The sequence below is a fragment of the Akebia trifoliata genome, chromosome 11, assembly GCF_017979445.1.
Source record: "Akebia trifoliata isolate Shusen 1 chromosome 11, ASM1797944v1, whole genome shotgun sequence".
NCBI classification, from domain to species: Eukaryota; Viridiplantae; Streptophyta; class Magnoliopsida; order Ranunculales; family Lardizabalaceae; genus Akebia; species Akebia trifoliata.
Window position 1 is genome coordinate 36,109,395 of NC_141385.1, and position 26,636 is coordinate 36,136,030.

General features: G+C 36.2%; 1 protein-coding gene across 1 annotated transcript; it reads right to left on the reverse strand.

Moving 5' to 3' along the window:
* Positions 1–721: 721 nt before the first annotated feature.
* Positions 722–24,833, reverse strand: LBA1 (RNA helicase). The gene is made up of 29 exons (XM_086460218.1): positions 24,148–24,833; positions 18,576–18,827; positions 18,306–18,476; positions 17,981–18,031; positions 17,701–17,793; positions 17,467–17,562; positions 17,244–17,294; positions 17,024–17,142; positions 12,458–12,566; positions 11,799–11,921; positions 11,633–11,704; positions 10,492–10,563; positions 10,306–10,372; positions 9,529–9,671; positions 9,358–9,429; positions 9,153–9,281; positions 8,341–8,496; positions 8,073–8,186; positions 7,856–7,954; positions 7,694–7,771; positions 5,298–5,432; positions 3,758–3,832; positions 3,503–3,620; positions 2,877–3,253; positions 2,734–2,796; positions 2,568–2,639; positions 1,870–2,001; positions 1,658–1,777; positions 722–1,567 (listed from the first exon to the last, which is right to left on the reverse strand). The coding sequence occupies exons 1-29, from the start codon at positions 24,667–24,669 to the stop codon at positions 1,442–1,444; spliced, it is 3,807 nt and encodes a 1,268-aa protein (XP_086316344.1). The 5' UTR covers positions 24,670–24,833; the 3' UTR covers positions 722–1,441.
* Positions 24,834–26,636: the final 1,803 nt, after the last annotated feature.

Here is a 26,636-nt window from a genome sequence, read left to right on the forward strand (position 1 = left end):
ATAGAAAACTGAAATACCTCATTCTAATAGGTATGAAGGAACTAAATGAGATACGCTCTTTTTATATATGTCTATAAAACACTCCTATAAATTTCGATTTTTTTGAAAGATACGACAATAAGAAAAGATCCCAATATGACAGAATCAGTCCCAATTGAAAGTTTTTTATTCAAGGATCCATGAATTATGGGCATGATCGGAGAATCCATTTAAAATGTCAATCCAAATAATTCACTTGCAACAAACCTTATATGCGAACATCTTGGCAAGAGAACATAGAACATGCTCGGGCACGGACACATGGGACTACTTCCCGTCAAGGAGGAGATTGGATTCTGAATTGGATGAGCAAAAACACATGGTAGCTTTTGACCAATGTTTTATTTATTAAGAGCTTTAAGAACAAAAACAACTGAGGTATATCCTCAGTCAAGACTGTCTTCCTAAACTGGGGGGGTGTTAAGACTAGACCCCAACAAAACAAGAAAAGACTGTTATGTAATCACAGCCTGAACACCTAAAGTTTACCCCATTAGGAAAGTGTCAGTTTTAAAATGCAAAACCAAGGCACTTTATCCATCAGACCCGAACATTCTGATCAGCCAAAATCAAAATGTTTCGCTTAAACAAAACACCACAATTTTAACCATATCAATATATGCAGGCAGGAGTAAAGAGTAAGAAAAGAAAGACAAAGGATCAAGATCAAAGCAGTGAATAGTTTCATGCGAAAACCAACACAACACATGTATATAAATAATCACTAACTCGTAGAGTAATATCTAGTAAGTAGGTTGCAGGTGCTGATCCAGTAAAGTGACATAATTCACTCAATCATATTCAGGGGAGTTAAAATCAATAGCAACACATCCAAAACAGCCAAAAGGGAGTGGGGCCCACCCTTCGTCTCGGTCACTGTACAAAACTTGCGATTGTAGCTGTTGTCCCACATGTCAAGGACGGCAACACCGGAGTCACATTTTTCACTCCTCCCACCAACCTTATCATGTATGTATATATATGTATCTAATAATATCGCCAACTGACTGACCTGCCATTTTCTACATGCCCGAGAAACTGCAAAACCCAGACCCTTCGATCATCTAAGAAAGCGATGCTCCATTCTCCCAATTTGATACTTCTCTCAAAACAATAGAAAACTTCAAGCAAGAACTGGGTTATCCTTTCGCAGCTATATAGCTGTGCCATGCTGTCCATGACCCACATAGACTCCTAGCCATTTTTTTTGCCAACTCGGTACTTTTTGAGACAAATACCCATATCATCATCTACTACAAGTTTCACTGAGAAAAAGCAAACATCTTCAAAATTGGTGATCTCGTGTACGTGAAGGCAAACAAACAGCATACATGTCAGCACAACCAATTTGCTGGGACACAAAGAATATAACCCATCCAACGGTCAGGCCACGTCGCAGGGCTCAGCCGTTGTAGTGGAGCTTATGGTTTTGGGAGCTTTGGCCCTGCAGCTGCTGTGGAGCCTGCAGGTTTAATGGCTGTGTATTGTAATGGGTGAAGGGCTGGGAGTATAGAGGATTCATCAAACCCTATAAAAGTAGGTAAAAAGAAAGTTCAGCGCTTATAACTGTTGCCACGAAAAAATTATTCCATCAACAAAAAGGTTAAAAAGATGAAACCTGTGATTGAGGTGGATTGGAGCCCGCTAAACCAAATTGTGTCTGAGAAGAATCATCTTGAGAAGGGTCATTGAAGCCAACCTGGGTAAACAGACCTTGTGATCCATGAGGCATGTAGTCCTACATAAAACAAGACGAAAAAAAATGAAATCCAATTAAATAAAGGAGCCATATAAATTTTCCTAGTGCATAGAAATCAACAGAAACCTAACCTGAGATATAAAATCATTTCCAGTACCCAAATGAGAATATCCAGCCTGGGAATTTTGGTTTAAAAAGCTTCCTGGGAACCCACCTTGCGCTCCTTGGGTAACATAATCAACACCATACCCACTCTGAGAAGCCTGTAGAGAGGACCAAAATCATGTTAGTGAGCCCAATAGCATTGGCGGATCAACAATTAAAAATTAAATTAGGTAAATATTATATGGGGAAGCTACAAGTATTAGCATTGTAGCCAACCACAAAATTCCGGTACAAGGCTTTGATGATGATGATTAGCATTGTGTTGAATGCCTTCAAGCAAAATTTCAGTAACTTCTCACTGGATGCATACAGGGACAAATACAATATTCGAGACAATTGTATATCAGAGATGGGCCCGAGGTGTTCAGCAGGGGACCATTGACAAACTGCTATCCTGATATGCATTGATTGTTCATCTCTTCACTACTCAAGCTGAGATAGAATTCGCAACATCAAGGTTGCAATCTTATGTTTACTTGAATACTACAAAATGGGTGCTATGTAGAAATTGGCTAATTATTTTTAAGTACAAATCACAAATCACAATGGACAAACCCAGACACATCTGTGCAGTTAAAGAGACCATATTGAAGGAAGTTGGTATCTTGAGAGAGACTGCTAAATGTGAATCCCACAAAGTGAATTGAAGTTTTTCAATATATACCTGTGTGGAGAAATCTGTGACATTATAAGCAACATGTGATCCCTGGCTTTTGAAGTCATCACCCAAGAAATCCTGATTGATTGTAAAAGTGCATTGTCAGCAAAGATGATAACCAAGATGACATTTCTAGACTGGATAACATACTGAATTATACATAATTATGTACCTGAGACATGCCTCCAATAGAGAAACCATCGCGGAATGTCTGGCTCAGCCCTTGAACCGGCATCTATATAAGTAACAAGATACTTTTAGGAAAACTATATCAATAACAAAAAGATTCAATCCTAAATAACAATGCTTACAGACCTGAGTCATTAGTCCAGTCTGAGATAACGGAGCACCCGCAGATGGTTGGCTGCTTGGATTGTCCATAGCAGGAAAACCGAAATTAGACCCAAGACCCCCTAAAGCAGCTTGCTGGGAACCCTGCTGATGCGAGAGATGACCACCGATAGGACCACCCGAATTACCACGTCCAGCTCCAAAACCCCTATTTCCTGCTTGAGGGACCTGTGGAACAGCTCCAATTGGTCCATGAACAGCTCCACGGGTTGGAATTGCATATGGCTGAGAATGGGGACCACCAGGAAAAGGTGGAAGTGGGATACGTGGCACAGGAAACCCTGTTGGATGCACACCAGGCTTATGGGTACCACTCTGGAGCCCAAATGGCATATAAGAACCTGATTTTGGCACCCAAAAAAAATTCATTTATAGGAAAAATATTATTAAGAGATCCTCACATCAATTACTCGTGGGAGAATGGTAAAATTAAACAAGTAAACTGCTGAAATCAAAATCCTATTCAGATCTATAGATTCTTGGTCCTAAAGATGACTAAATATACATAGCAGCTTATGCACTTGTGAAAGCTTTGTTGCTTGAAGTGAAGAAATTGAACGATTGAAATAAACTAGGCAATAGCAGCATACCTTTAGCGCGACTGCCTCTTTTATCAGCATTAGGACTTGATGGACCGACAGACCCAAAGGTATCATTAGGTGTAATCCCTGGTCCACTACCAAAGAAAAATCTACGATCGTTGTAGATCTGTTCCACATCAAAGGCAGTCTTAAGATACCATTTCAAAATATTCTCACACCCACAATATCCATCACAAACCAAGCAATCATGATGGAGATCAAGTAAACAAAAACAACAAGGCAAGCCTTTTTATGGTGTCATACCTTCTTTGGCTTTTGAAACTGGACCATACTCTGCTTCAAGTTATTAAGAGGTCCTTCCACCAAGCACTCATGTTCCTACATAGAAATATTTAATGAAAAATTAAATACATAAAAAATGCCATAACGTAAATAAAATGTATAATAATAGTATATTAAAAAAGCCAAGGGAATAGTTCAAACCTTGGCTACACAGGAAATGAAAAATGATAAATGGGATTTGTTGGATTCGTTACAAACTCAGAATTTGGAAACTTCTTTAGAAGGAAAATTTTATAACAAACAAGCATCTTGCACATGGTATCAGTGATGATGCAAGAACATATAAAATCCAAGGAAACAGTGCAAACTTCGGCTACACAGGAAATGAAAAACCCTAGGTGCGATTTGTTGGATACGTGTCAAACTTAAAATTTGGAAACCTTTGTAAAAGGCAAAATTTAATGATTGTGCCTCTTTACACACAAAGGAATGAGTTGGCACAATGGTTGCTCTCTTATTAGAGAGATGGGTTCAAGCTTCTCCAACAGCACACTACGTGCATATGAGGGGTCAAGGAGTGTACTTTGCACTTCACAAGACACATCATTGTGGAGACATTACAAGAGTCAAAACTCTAGTCCTGTGGGATCACTCCATTCTTGAGAAACCCATTGGGCACTAAATATTAACAAAACTTGAAATAATAAAATGGAAAATAAGGGTGCGCAACAGATTCATACAAGGGAAGGAAGCTCAATATATTAAATAAACCATTAGAAACTGGAAGACAATAGTAACTCCTATTGTTGCCGTAGCTTTCTCTTTATGAAATCTAGAATCCTGTTCTCACTCATAATCCAATATTATATTTCATTCGGATTTTAAAAATGAGTCTCCCATAATCAGAAACAGAAATCGGCTTGAATAATAAATAAGACAACCTAGTTTTTGCTTTTATGGAAATCCCTTTTTACATTTTTCGCACTAAAGCAACGTCTTTGTGTTTAGAAATCTAGTACTGTTATCACAATTTTAGAAACATATCAGTGAAACAAGTATGATTTTGGATTATGAAATTAGTTTCCAAAAACATTGTAGCCAAATGAGATTCAGAGATTTTGAAATCAGTTTCCATAATCTGATTCCGACAATCCAAATGCCTTTTAAAACACTGGTGTTGTCTGCTAGTTCCCCAATGTTAATCCTACTCTTAAATTAATGAAAAGCTTAAAGAGTTAAACTCCCTTTTTGGATAGGTCATAACATGGATAAGTGTCTTTGAAGTACTACTAGCCAGTGTCTGTAATAACTTTCAGAATGGTGTCTTCATACTTGAAAAATAGAGAGAAGAAAATAAAATAAAAAGAATGTGTATAAGATTATTTTTCTCATATTTTAATTATTTATTTATTTGTCCAAAATAGTATTTGGTTCAATGTGACATTGAAGGAAAAAATTTGTCAGTTGGGCATCATTAATTACCCAAAAATAAATTCTCTTTTCCTGGCACATCCAAATAGGCCCCCATTTAACAGACCAAATACTGAGTGTAACAAAATACCTTATAGTGAGTCAATAAGCCGTTCCACAATGGCTGTTTGCTCAAAACTTTAGGATTCCCCAAGACAACAATACCATAGCGAGCTCGTGTCAGCGCGACATTTAGCCTTCGCGGATCATTAAGGAATCCAATGCCCTAAAAAGTTCATACCAGAAGTCAAGCACTGGGATAGGAAATTGTCATATAAAATATAACTTTGGAATAAAATATCACACAAACTAACTGGACTGGGCCTGAACATGATATAATTGATAATATAAATAAATTATTTAAAACTAAAAAACTCGGACAGAAATCACTGAATCAAAGTGGAGTCACATGTCCCCGAACCATGGAATCATGTATTACATTGTAAAAAAAGATGTATATACTCAATATTTTTGCAGGAACAGAAATTAAAGAAGATTATACTAATAGAATGGTGGAAGCAAGGAACTTCACGCCCTCACAAGTCTCATCCCAGGGTACCTAAGGGGATTTACTTTAGTCAGTTCCAAGACTAAAGATTTGTGGGCCTTCCCATCCTTTTATGTGCCAACATAGTCCCAACTCAATCTAAGCAAACTAAGGTCTTGTAAAGTAACTGAAGTATGAATGGTTTGGAAAATATCACCAAATTAAAGTTGTATCATCAATCACACTTCAGTGTGATTGTCCTTATAAAAGCTATTCTTGTTTTCCAGCAGAGTTACCTTGGCAGTTCTATTTTTTGAATTTTTTCCATACCACCACTCGTTGGCATAAGAAACTTCTCAACATGGCACAACACTTCTGGACATGTACAAAAATATGATGTGATCAAAGTGCGTTTTATTTTGACAAAGTAACATAAAGAGTTTTTTTAAGGAAAATCTATATAAAGTATCACAACTTAAATAAATGTAAAATACTTGCGTCCTTAAAAAATATTTTTATGATAACAAATAAGAAAAATACCTGGCACCTTAAAACTGTGTATGACATTGAATAATTCGTTAGGTGCGAACGCATATAGTTTAACTTATCCTACTTTTGTTATGTGGGTTTTCAAACCAGCTCCCAAAATTTCCCTATAGCTATATTTCATGTTATTTTATTTTGAGAGCTGTTATTGACCACCTTTTTTTTTATAAGTAAAAGTTTACTAAAAAGAGGACAAAAAGTCCTCATAAAGATGCAACAAGGGAGAATTGTTCTGTCTCAATGCAAACTGACTCCCACCTGAACACAAAATCCTCGAAAAACAAACCCATAAACTCCTTAAACTGCTTACACAACAAAAATAACAAACTGAGAATGCTTAAAATCAACTCTTGAGTAGTTGACTCTTTTCTATCGAAAGTACACCCATTCTTTTCTTTCCAATGGCCCCAACAAATGGCATATGGAGCAATCTTACAAAGAATCCTTTCTCTACCAGGACACAATTAGAGGACCTCCCTGCAAGTTAACAGGGACAAAACCGAAAAAGGATGGCACCAAACCAAACCAACTTTTGCTAACACCACCCCAACCGTGTGCATTTCTTTGGTGATTTACATAGGAATTGGTGTGGCAATAGCAGCTCTTTTCATTTTTTAATCTGTAAGTCTGTTTTAATGAGATCAGTAACTCAGAAATGTATTATTATATTAATACATGCTTCTATTTAACTTGTCAACAATTTACATGTCTTACTCTTTTTATATTCGTACCTAATGCTTTCCCTATTTTTTAAGGGAGTAACAGTGCTCACGTACGCATGATCTCCCAAAATAGTTTTTTGGACTGTATTCTTGCTTTTTATATTTAAGTATATTGTGTATGGCCAATCACCTATTAAAATTTCCAGATGACTGGTGCCACATCTCTAGGTCTCCTGTCATAAATCTGAACTTCTTGATGCAACAGAATTCCCACCCTAACATAAAGACAATAGAATCTGTCCTTCAAAATAAAACGGAGAACAGCTTCTTTAGGCAATCATGGTCACCAAGTCGAGGGTTCAGGAATAAGTCGGCAAGGGAAAAAGTCGAAAAAATCAGGAAGACATCAAGAAAAAATCGAAAGTGCTAGGATAATTTATTTTTTTCTACTAAGTGGTGTTATCATTTATATCATCAAATCCTACTTTAAACTATAAGAATAAATAGTCTGCGAAAAAACCCTTTTAAAAGTGACGATGAAATCAGGTTTTTTTGTTTAAATCACGACTTTTTGAAAAATTCAGTGACTCTGGTGACTATGTAGGCAATGACAGACGAACCATGACTATCTAAAAGTGTGTGTATACATAGCCGCATGCATAAGCTAATGAGAAATTGTAACTGATTCTAAGAATACTCTATATTCACGAGATACTTGTAGTTGACAGATTTCAATTAGTCAAGGAGAATCCACTGCAGAAAATGATTTATCAAAAAGAAAAATATACCCACCTGGTGCTCATTGCTCCTTACACAAGACAAAATAATGTAATCTTTTTCCCTTCCCTGGAATGAATCCACACTTGCAACCTATAAAAAGCAAACAAATATGTTGCAGTAACAACCACCTAAAATATGGAATCTACTTTAATGTCTGTGAAGTCTGAAAGAAACCTCAATTTCCTTGTAAAGCTGCTGTCTGAGAGCACCATTTCTTGACATGTAATTCACAATGTATGCTCGCTGGCCTTCATATGGTGTTATAACTCCAATCTGCATAAAGTTAAGATAAAGAGATATTTATAGTTCAAAGTAGTCAACGTCCAGGCACTGATTAACGGAAATTCTGAAGCTCACGAAGACTGATAGTTAGGTAAAAGATAAGTCATACCTGATTGGGAACAACTCCACTCCTCAAGAAAGTAGTTACAATTTTTTCAACATTTGCAGCCTCGGTTCTGTTCAGATATGAAGTTCCACTTGCGCTTATCTCCTCTTGTCCCATCTATGAAAAAGATTTTGTCAGCTAACAAGAATAGGAAAAACAGAAAGGGAAGAAAGCAAGAAAGAAACAATGACGATGGTTGGTGGCAATACAATTCCCAAAACATTGTAAACAAATGAGTTTCAAGAAAACATCCAATGAGTCTCTAAAATACCTGGACATAAAAAAACATGGGGCGATTTGGCACTGGCCAAGGGAAATCAATCCCAGATGACTGCCTTTCATTGATGGTCACGCCATTTTGAAGCGTACCTTCATAGAAGCTGTTAGAGGGAAATTCTGATAGGGATGGATGCATGCGGTATTGAACCTGCAATTAGAGCTTGAGTAAAACACAAACGATGGGAGTATAATTAACCACATTACAATTAGATGTGGCCAATAATGCCAAAAAACCTTTAATGATAAATGGGAAAACTAGAAAACCAACACAATTGTTTCACAAACATGTAGGCGCATCTAGTGGATGGAAATAGCATCGCATGAACTTGGAGCATATCAAGAAGATTGGATAGATGTCGGAAACTACAGATAATTATGTCATTCAAAAGAAAGGACAACCCTTTCAGCATATTATGCGCAGAACACTGCTGAAGGGAGATGCACAGTCACTGCAGATTACATCTCTCTCACGTTTGAGTTGAGTCAAATCAACTGTGGATTTATGAATCAATTGAAAGACCCAATTCCTAAGAGGTATAGTAGCACTTGTAGATTCCAAGCTCCAAGGTAGAGGGGAAATGATTAATATATGCAGAAAGTGTTGTGCCATCCTTGAGTCTCACAAATAAATTTTGAGCATCATTCTTAAAAGCATGAAAAAGAGAACACACACAATCAGCTAGAACAAGTAGTACTTTCAGAACATGTGCATATAAGTAAAACACTAAAACATAATCTAAACGAAAAAAAGAAATACAAAGACTGAGGAGCACAAGTCACTCAAAGAGAGACTGAGCAAGCCACCTGCAATCTGAATGGTTTCACACCAAGGAGCACGAGTCGCTCAAAGAGAGACTGAGCAAGCCCAGCACGAGCAGCCTTCTTGCACATGATGACCGGACCAAGTTGGCAATGGTCTCCAACAAGAACAACCTAATTTAAGAAATTTTGGATCAGAAGGTATAAAGTGAAAAACAAGCATATGCAAATTCCAATCGTTAGTTGTTACCTGTTTCACCCCCAGAACCAAAGGAATAAGACACTCAGGTTCTGTTGCTTGAGTAGACTCATCAATAAGAACCTGTAAATAGATGGCAAGATTCCACGAATCAGTAACAGAAACTTACTAACTCGAATATTTAGAAATGATCGTATTTTCATAGTGGAGTTATTTGTCAACCTGGCGGAATCTAAAGTTTGCCAATCGAGGATCTCCAGCACCAACACATGTGCAACAAATGACATCAGCACTCTGAGATATCTCCCTCTCAGTTGCCCGTTTCAACGCTTTGTACTTCTTCTCATCACTGCTTGAAAGTTCTCCTGAAGAAAATATAATAAGGAGAATTAACAAAGAAAAGAAAAACTTCATGAGCATGGATGATTCAAGTGTTTTTTAAAGCACATATCAGCTGCAATGTTTGCCATTCTTTAACCCAAATTGGATTAATTAAACTCTGAAACTAAACTTTCCAACAAACAGAACAAAACAACTTGTCTGTTGCACAACCAACTTATCAAAACAAGCTAATATCATTAAATTTGTGGTAGACAAGATTTTCCATCTACAAGTTACCTTTTTTCTCTCAAATTGAGTTACTCAAATAGGCAATTTGAAATTGGTTAAGAGAGCCATAAATATTAATAGAGATAATTAGTACCAGTTCACCATAGGACACAATATTTTATAATAATCTGATTAATAACGAGTTTGTATAATATCAAAACATAATTACTTAAACACGAACAAATAGTTTCCCCAAAAGAAATATCAACTAACTAATAACCAATAAAACAATGATCTCCCTTCCATTTATGCTATCACTGGGAAGGAGTTACACATTCGACAGTGTACAGAACTACCATACATGTGCCACAAATATTTCATTGCAAACATGACATGAGAAAGGCTAAATGAGTCTTTGACATTTCCAGTAACAGGAGAACCATACTGCACCTTGTTCATCTTTCAGTTGCTGTAGCTTATGAAGTTCACTCTTTTCAGATGTATCAAGATGTCGGACCTGCAACAAAACATTGACAATACTAATGATGCTCGTAACCAAAACCTAAGAAGAGCACAGGACGTCATATTAAAAAAAATGGTGTAAAATATGATATAAATATTATTCACTCAACGAACCTGATAATGAAGTGTTAGATGCTCAACAGGGGAACTTACAGCTTCTCTTGATTTAGCGCAGAGCCTGACAACCTGAAAAGTGAACAAACCATGCACACATTAGTTAGAAGCCAAATTCAAAGGTTCGTGTGTATGTTGGGTTCTTGGGAACTAAGTTTCAAAAAAAAAAAGTTATTTGAAACTTAGAACATCATTTGGTACTTGACGAGGAGTGGGTCTTTGTTGACGGGCCTCAGAATGTTTAACAAAGCAGATTTGCAATCCAAGTGGGGTGTGATAATAATAAAGGATATTTGGAAACTCCCAGAAAGCTGTTTGATCATACAGAATCTGGAGTGTTACTCATGGATCCATTTGGGTTGACAATCAAGGTGCTAATCATTAGCCAGCCTTCTTTATAGGAATAGGACCCTTTCCCACATGTTACAAAGGTCAAAATTGTTAGAGCCAATGAACACCATAAGGAGGGAAACTAATGAAGTAGGTTTATTGATCTAGGGCGAGGAATGACCACTAGACCAAGACACCAGAAAAGGATAGAGAGATGGATGTTCAACCAATGAATCTGAGTATGGGAGCCCCTCTCTTCCAATAATATATATGTATGGAAAAACCAATGAAGTGAGAAACTAAAGTACTCAAAAAACTTGTGGGCACATTGATAATGAGTATTAGAAGGTGATTCTCCAAATGCCATTAGATGGGAAACTGGTGCAGAGGACCCACCATGGGAATAAGCTCATTTATTTAATGAGCCTATAAAATTAAATGGATATTCTCCATCTTAACCTTTGTAACTAGTGTTTCTTCCTGAAGTATTTTTTTTAAAACAAAATTTCATATGAATAAACAGTGGTTGAGAAACCACCGGAATACAAGAAACACAACACCAACTACTCTCCGGGATAGGTTGAAAAAAACTGATCACCTTTTTTGTGGATTAGTAAGCATGTTTTTTTTAATGAGATGAGTAACTCGGTGATATAGGGCATTGAAACCAGGTCTATGGTATCATCATCCATAGACTTCACCAACTAAACTAGCTGGCACATCCAAGAAATGATCACCCATAAACATATTTCCCAAGAACTACAAGAATGTGTTCAAAAAGAGAACACTGAATGGCTATGTAATAATTCACCTTTAGCCCAGTTGCACTTATCTTTTCTGCAAGTTGATCGACAGCCACATTACTTGGCGCACAAACCAAGACCTAGTTGAGAAATCAAATATTAATACTACTGAAGTATAAAAACAATGAAACATGACCATGAAACATAGCAAGACATGGCAGTGCATTCATTTACCTGTCCATGGCCCTGCTTCGCCATATGATACACAATGGCGGCAGAAGTGACAGTTTTCCCTGTGCCAGGTGGACCTTGAATTAAACTTATTGGCTTTTGCAGAACACTCTTTACGGCAAAGACCTGTCAATAGATTATAAATTTGAGGACCTTCCAGAGCAAAATTTCTGAGTCAAGGTTTGTAAGAAAACTATTCAAAAATAGATCATAATCCATACATTGCATTTTACGTGTAAAAGCAGTAAAAAAAATTGTAAGGGCAACATTGACAGCACACTAAATGTGCAGGTGTACAAAGTACAATTTGTATATCAGTTTTCATGTGAATACAGTTAAAGGAAAAAAAGAGAGGGGAGAGTATTCAAAACACTACAATTACGCCGAGCCTCCACCCCCCTCACTAAGTTATTCTCCCCACTGAAGCATAATGACCAGATTCCTCTATGAAAAACTTAACTGAACCATGGGTGTGTAGACTGCACTTATTACTACACTTGTATAGCCACAGAATCTAAAAAGAAAAAATTGTCCAACATCTCAAAGAACAAAGGAAAACTCCATTCTCACAACCAGCAAAAGAAATATGCATCTAAATAAACCGAAGTACTGTAGCCAGAATTAAGAATTGACTCCTTTCAGTGCTTAGTAAATGGACATACCTGAGATGCATTAAGTTCTGGAAGGCCCGGTGCACCAAAACGGCGAGGTAGTGCATTACGGACAACCTGAACCTCAACTTCATGGCCCAACAAGTGATGGTAAATGTAGCTGCATAGAACATAATACATCAATAGATTCGCAGAAGAAATGGTTAGAAGAAAGATAATTCAATTTTTGATTACTAAACCACCAAAAGATAAGTTGTTTAAATCTACACCAGTTTCTCACTCCCTTTTTTACCCACGTCAATTGGGCCACACGGAGATTATGTTGGACAATCCAATTGGAAATAATGTAGTTTATTACGAGTTTTCTATTTTCTTCTATGTAATGGCATTTATGTCCATTCACACATTATGTTGGACAATACTATTGACAATTATCTTTTCTACAATTCTTCTTGGTATCAAAGCCTAGAGGATCCATCGACCCCCCTTTGGGTTCCCCTCTCTAGTTTGTGGGATCTTGAAGTCTCCTACATCCTTTTCTCTTTTTCTTCCATCCCTCTCAACAATCCTAGATTCTTGGGACCTAATAACCTAGCAGGAACTTCGTTAGAAGATCTTCCCTTTGGGGGCTTTTTTTCTTATTTTCTCATCTTCCCTTGATCGCATGTTGTGATAGGGATTCTGCCATTTTTTCACATGCTGCGATAATATTTTCTGCGTTGTGCTTCTACCCTACGATAGAGTTTCTATCCTTCATAAGTGTATTGAGGTAATTTTTACCCGTGTCAGGGTCTCTGCCCGCGAGTAGCATGTACGAGTGCTGCCTACTGCTCGCGATAAGTTTTTTGTGGGCTGGGGATACCTGCGACAGAAGCATAACTGCTGTTTTGAGAGTCACAACAGCAGTAGGACCGCTTGTGAGGACCTGCGATAGCAGCAGGATACCTTTAGAGACCTATGACAGCAATACAATGCTGTTTTTGTGGTCTGTGACAGCAGCAGGACACCATGTGAGACCCTGCGACAGTAATACAGTGCTGTTTTTGTGGCCTGCAACAGCAGCAGGACACTTTGTGAGACCTCCGACAGCAGTTTTGGTGGATGTTTGATGATCTACACAACACCACAACCCTGCTTGGTGGTCTGCGAATCCAGTTTGGGGGCTTCTTGGTGGATGTTTGGTGGTCTGCACAGCACCACAGTCTTATTTGGTGATCTGGGACTCTAGTTTGGGGGCTTCGTGGGGGCCTGCAACAGCAAAACAGCAGTGGTTTGCTGAGTGTTTGTGGACTAGGAGCTATGTTGTTTGGGTTGTGTAAAGGTTTACAACAGCAGCAAACAGCCCTGTGGAGGCTTGCAACAACAGCAACAGTGTTGTGTGGGTTATTGGTCTTCTTCTTTATCCATTTTTCTTGAGAGTTATGATATTGCATCAGTCTTGGTCTTGTTCGTGAGACTCTATTTGGGAAGTAGAGCAAATATGGATGGCTTTTAGGTATTGTTATTACTCGTTGTGGCCAAGGGACCATAGTCGTGGTCGAAAGGGAGTAGTTTTATTTGCAGTCTTTGTGGGAGGATAGTCCATGAGAAGATTCAATGATTTCCGCTCTATCCTCATTTGTTGAGTTGCATTACCACTCCTTTGTTGGGGCATTCTGCTCCTCGTGCTGCCACTTTGGATTCCTCACTTATTCCCTGGCACCATTGATTTACAACAGCTTCAAACCTAGATTGTTACTGCTGGTTGTGATCAAATCCATACACGCTCATCTTCGAATGTGGCCTTAAGTATATCTTCTGCATTTCACGTCACCAAGTCTGGTCCAGCTCCCCTTACTTAGGTTATTGATTCTGGTGTTTCTGATCACATAACCAGTGAGTCTAACCATTTCACTTAATCTATTTTTCCTAATACTCATAGAGGGGTTCGCCTTGCTAATGGGTCCCTTACACCTATTCACAGTAAGGGTACTATCCCCTTATCATCCGGTATTTCTCTCGACTTTGTGCTTCGTGTTCCGCATCTATCTCGTAATCTTTTGTCTGTGAGTAGTCTTACCAAATCTCTAAATTGCTCATTAACCTTTTTTTTTTCTTACTATACTTTTCAGATCCTGACTTCAAGAAAGATTTTTGACAAGGAATATGAGAGGGATGGGTTATACTTATTTGGATTTCCGCATACTGCTGCTCCAGCCTCTATGTTATCCTCTTCTGAGAGTCGATACTTTTTCTTCTCAGTTCTTAGATTTATGGCATGCTCGCTTAGGACGTGTTAATTTTCAGCACTTATGTTCTCTATTTCCTGCTTTAAAGTGAACAAAAGTTTCAATGTTCTGTGTGAGCTCTCCAAATATGCTCGCACTTCATATATCCCTCGCATGCATCGGTTTAACACTATATTTGATTTAGTTCATTCTAATGTATGGGGGCCTTCCCCTGTTACTGCTTTTACTGGTCATCGGTATTATGTTACATTTATCGGTGACTATTCTCGTTGTACTGGCATCTACTTGATGCGATCTCGGTTTAAAATACTTTCAATTTTTATTAACTTTCTTAAAATGATTCAGACCCGGTACAACATCATTGTTAAAACTCTTCAGCCTGATAATGGAGGTGAATATATTCCTGATGAGATTTGCTCTCACCTTCATGAACATGGTATGCTTCACCAATTGATTTATCCCTACACCCCTGAGCAAAACAGGATGGCGGTGAGTGACGAAACGCAAGAACCGCCCCCTTATGAACATTATTCATTGCCTTCTTCGAGGCATGCATGTTCCTCAGTTATATTAGAACATGGCGGTCCTCACTACGACTTTTCTTCTTAACTGTATTTCGAGTCGCACCTTAAGGGGACAGGTGCATCTTCATATTCTTCGCCCTGATAGCACCCTCTTTACGATACACCTAGAGTTTTTGGGTGCATTTGTTTTATTCAGGACCACACCCTTCATTGCACAAAATTAGATGACAAAATCATTCAGTGTGTTTTCTTAAGCTACTCATCCATGTTAAAGAGGTATTGTTATTATGACCATATTTCTCATCATGTCATACATTCTATGGATGTCACTTTTTTTTTAAATTTTCCCTACTTTCGTGTCACATCTTCTTTACATGACTCTTTTCCTTTGCAGGACTCTTCTTATGTTCTTTCTTCTATAGTGTTGCCTTCTCCGGTCTTTGATCCAACTTCACTAATACTTAAGGTTTACTCTCATCGCCCTCGCCCCTCTCCAACCTCCTCTTTGGACTTAGGTATATTATCTCGTACCCCTATTCTTATCCTTTCTGTTTTTTACTCTCGCTTACCCATTGCACTTCACAAAGGTAAGCGGGGGGTATGTTACTGATTATCCTATTGTCCAATTTGTTTCCTATCAAGGACTCTTTCCTTATCAAACCTACTTTGCCGCTATTGCTTCCAATCATACAATTAAGCAGTCCCCATCTTGTTGATCATCAAAAATCAGTTCATCCAACATCAATAACCATATAAAATTTTTACCTAACTGGACGGTCCAGATTTTACAATTTAAAACCATCTTTGCATGAGATTAGGAATGCCAAAACTCTTTGTGGGGTTGGATTGTCAACATACATTCTCTATGTGGAACAACTTGAGTAAGAAATGGGAGTCAAGAAACAGATGCAGATTTAACCCAACACTTAAAAGATATGCATTGAATTTCAAATACCGACGCAAACTACTAAAATTATTCAGGAAAATAAATTAAAATATAAAAAACAAGTGCTTTGTGAATGCGTGAAGGCTAATCATGCCAAAGAAGTGTTAACATTGATTAAAAAATAAATAATATTAAATTTTCAAATATTAAGTTTAAAAAGGGGGGAAACAATGCAAGAAATTGAACAATAGCATATGAACTGAAATTTTCCCTCTGCCTGTGGAAAGGTTAGAAAACGTAAGATTAGAAGAATCGTGAGTTGTTAGGCACTATAACTTCCACAAAGAGCTGGCATAGATTTCACCAACAAGGCAAAATAGAACAAACCTAGTACAAGACTACATGGTATTAAGCAATCCAGGAAAAAATATCATTTACAGCTTTGGTGGACCTACATTTTGCAAATAAAAGAATACTTGCCACCACAAACTCTATCACTATAGGGATTGCTAAAGAATAAAAACCATAGTAACCAGTCACAATAGATCCAACAGGGAAAAACAAAATAATAGCTTACCCCGTCTACAAACCTTGTGTTCGTAAGATGAACATTGTATATAACATTTGTTCCTAACTTTGTTTCCTACGCATTCCTATTTTTCAAATTTTCTCAATTTCTTGAACCTTTCAACCAGAAAAGCATACAATGTGTTGTCCAATACCATCCGCAGACAGTGATCTTATGATTTGTTACATATCTTAGCTGATTGTATGCTAATAGCATTGCTCTAGGTCCAGCACTGCCCGACTCTAGGCAACCTGCTCAACATTAAGCCTAAACCTTTGATTTGGCAAGTCAAACAAGATGGTAATGTTTGTTCAATTAATTAAACACCAACCAAACTAAGCTCAGCAAACTGAGACTTATTTTGAGGTAATCAGCAATCACATGAAATGGAAGAACAGAGAATTCACCCACCCACTAACACTAGTTTCATCCACAGCAAAAGTTTTCATTGCCCCCTGCATTCGATCAAAGCTGGTACTCTTCCAAACAAAATCAACACTGAAGCCATGGTTCACATCCACAGGAACGCCCTGCGTACAAAAATTAGTTATAATTCCAGTGAAGTTTTCAAACAAACAGTGGAAGCAACAGTAAGTAAACACCGTGCACGCAAATAAAAATAAAAACCTACCTGACTGGCACGGAGCTCAAGTGCAACTTCTTCTTGTGCAGTTAGTTTGATCTGAATGAACAAAATGAACATATAAAACAGCTGCACGCCAAAGTGCCATGTGAAAGCAGAAAGATGGAACAGCATCCCAAGGACTCGAAATATTCACTAATCATTATATAAAAATCCATCAAAACATTTTTTTTTTATCATTAAGAAGTCCGTCCATAATTGTGGTACATACCACATGCCCCACTGACTGCCATGCTGGATGGGCTGCATCCCCTGAATAACGAAGCCGCAATTCATCACCCGGAACAAGCCGTAACTCGTTATCTTCCTATAACATAAGAAACATACAACTATGAGTTTAAGTAAAATAAAATAAGAATAATATGGTAAACAACACAAGTTAGTCAATATCCCAGAAAACAATACACACTGAACTTTACAGAAAAAGTAAAAGAGTCAATCATACCTTTGGGAATACGAAGTATGCAATACGCTTCTTGTTAAGGCCAATATCCCATCGTATCGTGACATTATCTTTGCTTTGAGATTCTTTCATTGTCTACAACAAAACTAAAATAATGAGGTGTTGTCTAGTACATGCGAATGATGTAAACATTTAAGTCAGCATATAAATATTAAGAAGGATCAACAAGGAGAAGATTGAAAAACAGATTCCCGATACAAGCATCTCATTTTCATGTTTTGAAATTGAAAAATAAAATAAAAAATAGACCTGCAGTACTTACTTTATCATAATCGGCTTCAAGCTTGACAAGTGGAGCGAATACATTTTGATACTGCAAAACAAACAGAACATCACAAATCATTAGAACAAGCCAAGATACTAAAACTGGGATAACTACCACCAACACTTCTGCACAGTTTAATAAAAAGAATACAACAACTATCAATTTACACTTTAATTTTAAATTTCAAGAATATGGCTTTTAATAGATATGCCAGGCATATGTGTGCCCCGTGGGATTAGTCGAGTACTCCAAGAGGCCCATGTACCCAAGGTATCAAGGGTATCAATTTTTACTTTTTTATTTTAAAAGATATCTCAGGCACCTGATATGCATCTTCATACTTCAAAGCCACGGGCTGAGGTTCATCATCCACCCCAGGCTTCTCAAGGTCTTCAAGCGAAGCATCGGGATTCGTCTTCCAAAGCTCTTCTACCTTATTAATTTGTTGAGCACTAATTTGGCGTGCTCTCAACTGCTCCTGTTCAGATGGGATCTGCAAAATGAAACTGGTTAGACAATTCAGAAAATTCTTATTAATATTAACTTGAAAACCAAACAGCATAAACACACACACACAAGGGATTAACCAAACCTTAACAAGCCACTGCAAAAAGCATCTATCATCGATGAGGGGACACCACTGACTTAGGTCCCAATTCATGTCTTTAAGTGCATTGACGCTCAAACAAGGTTCCCTGCAAAGGAGGACAACAACACTCTCTGTCTTGGCAGAAATAAATCCTAGCAGGAATACATTTCGGCAACCGCAGTTATAGCATTCAAGAATTGTTTCTCCCAGAGGACTGTCCTTGTGAAGACAGACTTCTTTGTGTTTCGCACGAACCTAGAAAACAAACATCAAACAACAAACACTTTCAAGGTAGGCTTTTGAGGGGAAAATCATGCCTATGGTCTACCCTAGTACAGATTAAGATACTTGATCTGAATGTAAAGATTTGTGTAACAGTCCATTTTAAGGTGCACACAATGGCTCTCTTTTTTGGGCATTTTGGTAAAAAGAAAAGAGAGAGAGTCTGTTTTGTGAATAAATATTTCATGTTATATACTTGCACATAAGTACATTATCCTTAGCAAAATATATGTTCTACCATCAACTGAGGTTCATTTTTCAATCGTTTGAATGTTTGTGTTTCTTAATATGCTTAAATTTAAAAGTACCTTTTCAATAAGTTAAAATGTACCTAACGATTAATTAAGCCAAAAAGTCAAGGATCTTGACAAGGACTTCTAAGTTGTTAACGATAAGGGGCATGAAAGCAAACAGAAGTTTATTGTGCAAGCATTACACAAGTAAGGGGATTATGTCTAGTCTACTTTCTATGTTTGCTACATTTCATGACACTAAGTTGATTCTACTTTAATCTGAAGGGTATCAACTTACTATTATAGAATAATAAATTTGTGCAACACAGTTATTGTACATGAAAAATCACCACCTAACATCAATGATAAACTGCTTAATTGGATGGTGAATTATTTATGAATATTTTTTAAAGTTTTGTTTTAATATTCCACTTGTATCACTTGGTAACTCTATTGTCCATATCAGGATTGCTTGGTAAATTGTTCTATTTTTATGGTGTATCATTTATGCACCATCATATTTTTTTTTAAATTTAGATACTATTTCATATCTTCTTAATTGGTAAAGAAATCATTACATTTTATTTTATGACGGGGTTCTGAACTTGTAGACCCAACTAGCGGGGTGAGGCAACTAGCCTCTTAGAGCACTATATCCAGCCCAAACCCACACATACCAGGTAGACAGAGGGATAAATCCATGTGGATAGCCAATACTAAAAATTTCCAGAAATGTGCAGAACAATAACCCCGATTGGAAACTTCGGATATATGCTCAAATCATACATAGTAACAACGAATCACTGATCAAAAAAAAATAAAAACAATCAATCAAAAAAAAAAAAAAAAAATAGTAACCGAATTTGGATTCGGCTACTATTCGGAATGGGGTCAGTTCGGTTAATTCAGAAAATTTTCGGATACTATAAAAATAATATTTAGTTAATTATTAGGATAGGTGCATTTTCACATACACTACAAATTAAATCTAAATTAAAGCATATATCATATAATAATAAAAGTAAATTTTTTATTGATAATCTATAAGGTATTAGTTGTAAAAGTTAGAAATTTACATATAATTACATCAACGTTTGAGTTTCACGTTTATGAAGTGGGTATTAAGGGAGAAAAAATTTCATGGAGTAAAAAGGTATTAAGACAGGTGAGGGAATATTAAGAAAACATAGGTTTTCATGGGGTGAGAGGGCATTAAGAGAGAAAGATGAGGGGGATATTGAGAAAGATTGTTATGGAGGCAATGGAAAGAAAGAATTCTAGAATGCCCAAAATTCAGGGTGCAACACGGTTAATGTACATGAAAAATCACCACCTAACATCAATGATAAACTGCTTAATTGGATGGTGAATTATTTATGCATATTTTTTAAAGTTTTGTTTTAATATTCCACTTGCATCACTTGGTATTTAGAACAGTAACTCTATTGTCCATATCAGGATTGCAAGGTAAACTGTTCTGTTTTTATGGTGTATCATTTATGCATCAACATATATATTTTTTTAATTTAGATACTATTTCCATTCTTCTTAATTGGTAAAGAAGTCATTACATTTTTTTTATGACGGGGTTCTGAACCTGTAGGCCCGACTAGTGGGGACGAGGCAACTGGCCTCTTAGAGCACTATACCTAGCCCAAACTCACATATACCAGCTAGGCAGGGATAAATCCCTGTGGATGGCCAATACTAAAAACCTGATTTGTAAGAAAATGTGCAGAACAATAACCCCCAATTGGAAACTTCAGATATATGCTCAAAACATACATAGCAACAAAATTTGGATTCGGCTACTATTCGGATTGGGTTCAGTTCGGCTAATTTGGAAAAGTTTCAGATACTATAAAAATAATATTTAGTTAATTACTAGGATAGGGCATTTTCACACACTACAAATTAAATCCAAATTAAAGCATATATCATATAATAATAAAAATAAATTTTCTATTGATAAACCATAAGGTATTAGTTGTAAAGTTAGAAGTTCACATATAATCACGTCAATGTTTGAGTTTCACATTTATGAAGTGGGTTTTTAGGGAGAAAAAAATTCATGGGGTAAAATGGTACTAAGAAAGGCAAGGGGATATTAAGAAAAAAAAGGTTTTCATGGGGTGAGAGGGCATTAAGAGAGAAAGATGAGGGGGATTGATTGAGAAAGAATTTTATGGGGGCAATGGAAAGAAAGAATTCTAGATCACCCAAAATTCAGGGTGCAACACAGTTATTGTACATGAAAAATCACCACCTAACATCAATGATAAACTGCTTAATTGGATGGTGAATTATTTATGCATATTTTTTAAAGTTTTGTTTTAACATTCCACTTGTATCACTTGGAATTTAGAACAGTAACTCTATTGTCCATATCAGGATTGCTAGGCAAACTGTTCGGTTTTTATGGTGTATCATTTATGCATCATCATTTTTTTTTTAATTTAGATACTATTTCATATCTTCTTAATCGGTAAAGAAATCATTATATTTTATTTTATGACAGAGGTCTGAACCTGTAGGCCCGACTAGCAGGGGCAAGGCAATTGACCTCTTAGAGCACTATATCTAGCCCAAACCCACACATACCAGGTCGGCAGGGATAAATCCCTGTGGATGGCCAATACTAAAACTTTGATTTGTATGAACAATACTAAAAATTTCCAGAAATGTGCAGAACAATAACCCCCAATTGGAAATTTCAGATACATGCTCAAAACATACATAGTAACAACCAATCAAAAAATATAAAAAATAGTAACTAAATTTGGATTCGGCTACTATTCGGCATGGGGTCGGTTCGGTTAATTCAGAAAAGTTTCAAATACTATAAAAATCATATTTAGTTACTTATTAGGATAGGTGCATTTTGACATATGCTACAAATTAAATCCAAATTAAAGCATATATCATATAATAATAAAAATAAATTTTCTATTGATAAACTATAAGGTATTAGTTGTAAAAGTTAGAAGTTTACATATAAACACGTCGACGTTTGAGTTTCACGTTTAAGAAGTGGGTACTAAGGGAGAAAAAATTTCATAGGGTAAAAAGGTATTAAGAAAGGTGAGGGGATATTAAGAAAAAAAAAAGGTTTTCGTGGGGTGAGAGGGCGTTAAGTGAGAAAGATGAGGGGGGTTGATCGAGAAAGATTTTTATGGGGGCAATGGAAACAAAGAATTCTAGAACGCCCAAAATTCAGGGTGCAAGAATTAGCTACAGCAGGGATAACTTTTCCTTAATTATTTTGTTTACAGAAAACTTAGCAGTTACTTTAAAGGAGACGAATTAACAAGCTTTATACTATAAAACAGCGAATCCACGATTTAAATGGCAATTTAAATATGATTGCAATTAATTGCCGATTAAAGCAGTGCACACTAAAATCTCCGAATTTTGACGGTTATTTGGCGATCTTTGTTACTATGCTTCTTACCACATTAATTAGCTCCACAAATCTGTCATTTTTATGGAGAAATACACTAACAAACTGTTCATTATAAGGACATTCAGTTGCCCAATTGGGGAATCAAGGAGAGAGACTAAAATTTTTGATGGCGAAAGGTGGGATGGTTGTGCTTGTTTTCTAAGCATTAAGGCTGTGTTATATAAGTGATTTTAAAGTTTCAAGGGTCTTTTTTAAGGCTTTTTATACATAGCATCAATTTTGTTAGAGAGTACACAAAGAGGGTTCCAAACCTCAGCCAATCGTCAATCTCAAGCCCAAAGCTTACCAGTACAAACCATGTGATAGGGAAATTCTCTCTCATAAGAAGAGAAATTGGAATACCTCTAGTCTTTTATAGTGTTTCTCTCCTACGCTGGTCCATAGTAACAAAAAAAATCTGTTTTTTTTTTAAGTTTCATTTAAAACACATTTTGAAACTTCAACGATTAAAACAATAAAAAAAAACTCATCTTTTTTTATATAGAAAAAAATAACACACTCTTACGTTTTAAACACGTTTTTTAAATAATAAAACCCCATTTGTTGTATGCCTAAAATTTATTTCTATAACCTTAACGTTGTTGTTATTTGAATCATAAATGTTGTTTAATATCATATTTGATGATAACATCTTGATTCTATGATTTTTTTTTTAAATTTTCATTAGTGTCTTATCCTGTCGAAAAGATTCAACGATGGTTAAACTTTTCTTAGCAACATAGAATATATAATTATGTGTGGAAACATGTTATAATGCATATATATTCAATAGTGTTTTTTTTCTCCCCAAAAATATATTGGAACCTTAGAATAAATGTCTAATGTATTATATGTATTACAGTTTTTTATAATTCTTAATATATATATTTTATATTTATTGTTTTTTCCCATTTTGTTCATGTTTCTTTCTCCTTTTTTCCAAAGTTTTCCCTTGCCATTTTAAACCCATATTCTGACTTGGTGACTATGCACAGATCACCTTGGCCTACCAGGTTGTCAACACATTTTTTTTGTTTCACTTCTTTTTCTGTTTAAGAAATAAATTCATACTTACTAAAAAAGAATAACCGAGCCTGATCCCATGTCATGATGTTAAACCAAGATTGCTATGGTCTGCATTTTATATATGATACGTACGCCTAAAATTCATTTGGACCTATAGATTGTGATGAAGCTGAACCGTAACAAGAATTGACTCATTTATTGATTTTTTTTAATGGAAAAGACTCAAGAGAAGGCTGGTACTTGACCCAAGATTGAAGTATTACCACACCGACTTTACCAAGCAACCAATCTGGCACCTTTAACTCCTATCTGTTGAATTTGTAAATTTTCAGGACTTTACGGAAAATACCTAAATTTTTCAGATAATTTAGTTTCATTTCACCTTCAAAGTTTTAATTCCTGAAAAAGGCTTCCCTTGCTTTTACATTAAATAAGCAAAAAAACCTTTTTTCGCATCTTGTTGTCAATTTCAAAGACATCATTTATAATTAACAACAATTTAATCTCAATCCTCTCATTTCCCTTAGCAGATAATAATCAAAAACACCAAAACCAATAATCAAACTAAAGTATAATTCATATTTCAACTTACCAGGTGATTAACAATATGCGACCCAGATGTATTTCCCCGCGAATTACAGAACCATTTTCGGCAAGATGGAACATTACACCTAACAACACAAGCAGGATTCTGCACCCCACAGTATCGACAAGCATGTTCGGTAAATCCACCTTTCCCATACTCATAATTCTCGTCTTCACCCGTCTCGTCGAAGTTCAAACCACTCATCCCAGAAGCTAGGGCATCAACCGTAGCCTGATTGCTACTGCTACTACTACTGCTGCCACCTCTACCCTTCGAAGCACTACCAGGCGTAGAAGAAACGGGAACAACATCTGATTGAAGATCAACTGTACGATCGACATGATCTGATACCGAATCGGGCGGTGGAGACCACACAGAAGACCTAATCGGCTGCGAAAGCTCTCTAAATTCGGGGTAATCGAAGTCGTCTCCTTGGGTATTAAACTCGAGAAAGGTATAAGCGTCTCCTCCTGTGTCAGGTTGCGATGCCGTCTCGAAAAGATCGTTCGAAACCGTTTGGGCGGCCATGGAATCGAAACCCTAGGCCTGTATGTGATGAAATTGGGGTTAGGGTTAGGGTTTTGTTGCTTGATCGGAGATGGAGCTGGTTAGGGTTAGGGTTAAATCTGGTGAGGGAGCTTTGGGAAATCCGAAAAAGAAAGAATGAGAGAGAGAGAGAGAGAGGTTTAGGGAAGAGTGCACGTTGCAGTATTTATATTTGACGTCATTGGGGGGAGAAAATTAAAGAGAAGTCGGGATATGAACCGCATTTCATGACCGCGTTTAGTTAACTCGGGTTAGAATTAGACCCGAGGTTTAGACTTTAGAGTCACTCGGATTATTGGATATCGGGTACCTAATGAACCGGATTTCGGATTTCATCCGATTTTAAATCGAATAACTTCTAATTTGGGTTTGGATTTGGATTCGCATTTGCATTTGGATTTCATTAAGTATTTTATCCTCTAAAGTTCTGAACCAAATGATTATTGGATTGGTTTTTATGAACCATATTCTAATCTAATAGAAATCTAATTCTATAAAATTTAACAATATATATAAATTATCTATATGTCAATATTGAAAATCAGGTCAGATTGTTATTGGATTAAGTTGGGATATTAATGTTGAAATTGAATTAGAAACTGATTAATGTTTATCAAAACCAATTCTAAATACGATCCTGCTCAAATTAGTTCCAAATCAACCCTTGACAACCTTAAGAATAAAATGGTCTAACAATAAATCTATCCTGAGATTGATTAGAATAAGACGATAGCCAAAAGGAATTACTGAATAACTTAGTAAAATAGATATGACCGCTATAGATGGTCCGATACTGAATAAACGAATATCTCCCCTAGATGGAAGAAGATCCTCTTTGAAAAGCAGTTTGGTTCCATCTGCTAGAGCTTGAAGAATTCCCAAAGGACCGGCGTATTCAGGTCCAATACGTTGTTGTACCCCTGCGGATATTTGTCTTTCTAACCACACAATTACTAGTACCCCTATTATGATTCCCAATACAGGAGTAAAAATAGGGACAAGCAACCATATGAGCCCATAGACCTCTTTTAAGGATTCCAATCTATAAAACAAATAGATAGCTTGTGCTTTTGTCGTATCAATTATCATTTCAATGATCAACTTGGTTTAGGTAATAGATCAAGGGTTTGAATTTTGATAAAGATCTGGTCCAACAAGAAATCCAATTTGATAGTTTGTTAGGTCATTTTTGGGTCTAATAGAATGTACATAAACTAAATAAACTTACTTGAACATAAAATATTTGTATATCCACGTCTTATTATTTTTATTTTTTATCGAGTGGATTTGGATTATCATTTTATTCGTGAGATAATTTAACTAATAACGTAGACATTTTATTTTGTTTTTATTTATACATAAATTTGCAGTAGTTAAAGGTTAGGGTCCATTACCTCATGAAAAATGACTCATGAAAAAACACATGATACCAATTGTGTAAGCATGGAATCCAATGATTGAGATTTATATGTATCCCGATAATACCAATCTCATGAGTTCTTATTCGATGATATATCTCAACCATTTGTTAATTGGTTGAGACCATGTGTTTTTTTCTTGAGTCGTTCTTCATGCGTCACGAAAACTAACCCATTAGTTAAATGATGAAAATAGATTCATAGTGTCATTTGATTACAATATTCATATTCACACTAAAAATGTGACAAGGAACACTCAAACATATTAAAATTGGAGAAATTTATAAAAATAGAAAACCTTTTCAAATTATTTATCAAAATGAAGCACTGTACATCTTATTTTTGAAAATGATAACTTATTGTTTTAGAAAATATTTTATTTTATCAAAATGGCGAAAACAATAATCTTAAGAAATTTGTTATTTTATTTGTCCATTTACCATTACAACAGTAAGAATGCAATAAAATTCAACCTTTTAACTTTTATTCATTTTTGACTAAAAATATCCAACGAATCTGAAAAATTATCGC

Excerpts from the sequence above, each read along its gene's own strand:
- LBA1 (XM_086460218.1), bottom strand. The coding sequence starts at position 24,669 with ATGGCCGCCCAAACGGTTTCGAACGATCTTTTCGAGACGGCATCGCAA. Across the intron at positions 9,430-9,528 it reads CAAACTTTAGATTCCGCCAG|GTTCTTATTGATGAGTCTAC; the intron begins GTTGACAAATAA and ends ATCTATTTACAG. Across the intron at positions 2,640-2,733 it reads CTATTGGAGGCATGTCTCAG|GATTTCTTGGGTGATGACTT; the intron begins GTACATAATTAT and ends ACAATCAATCAG.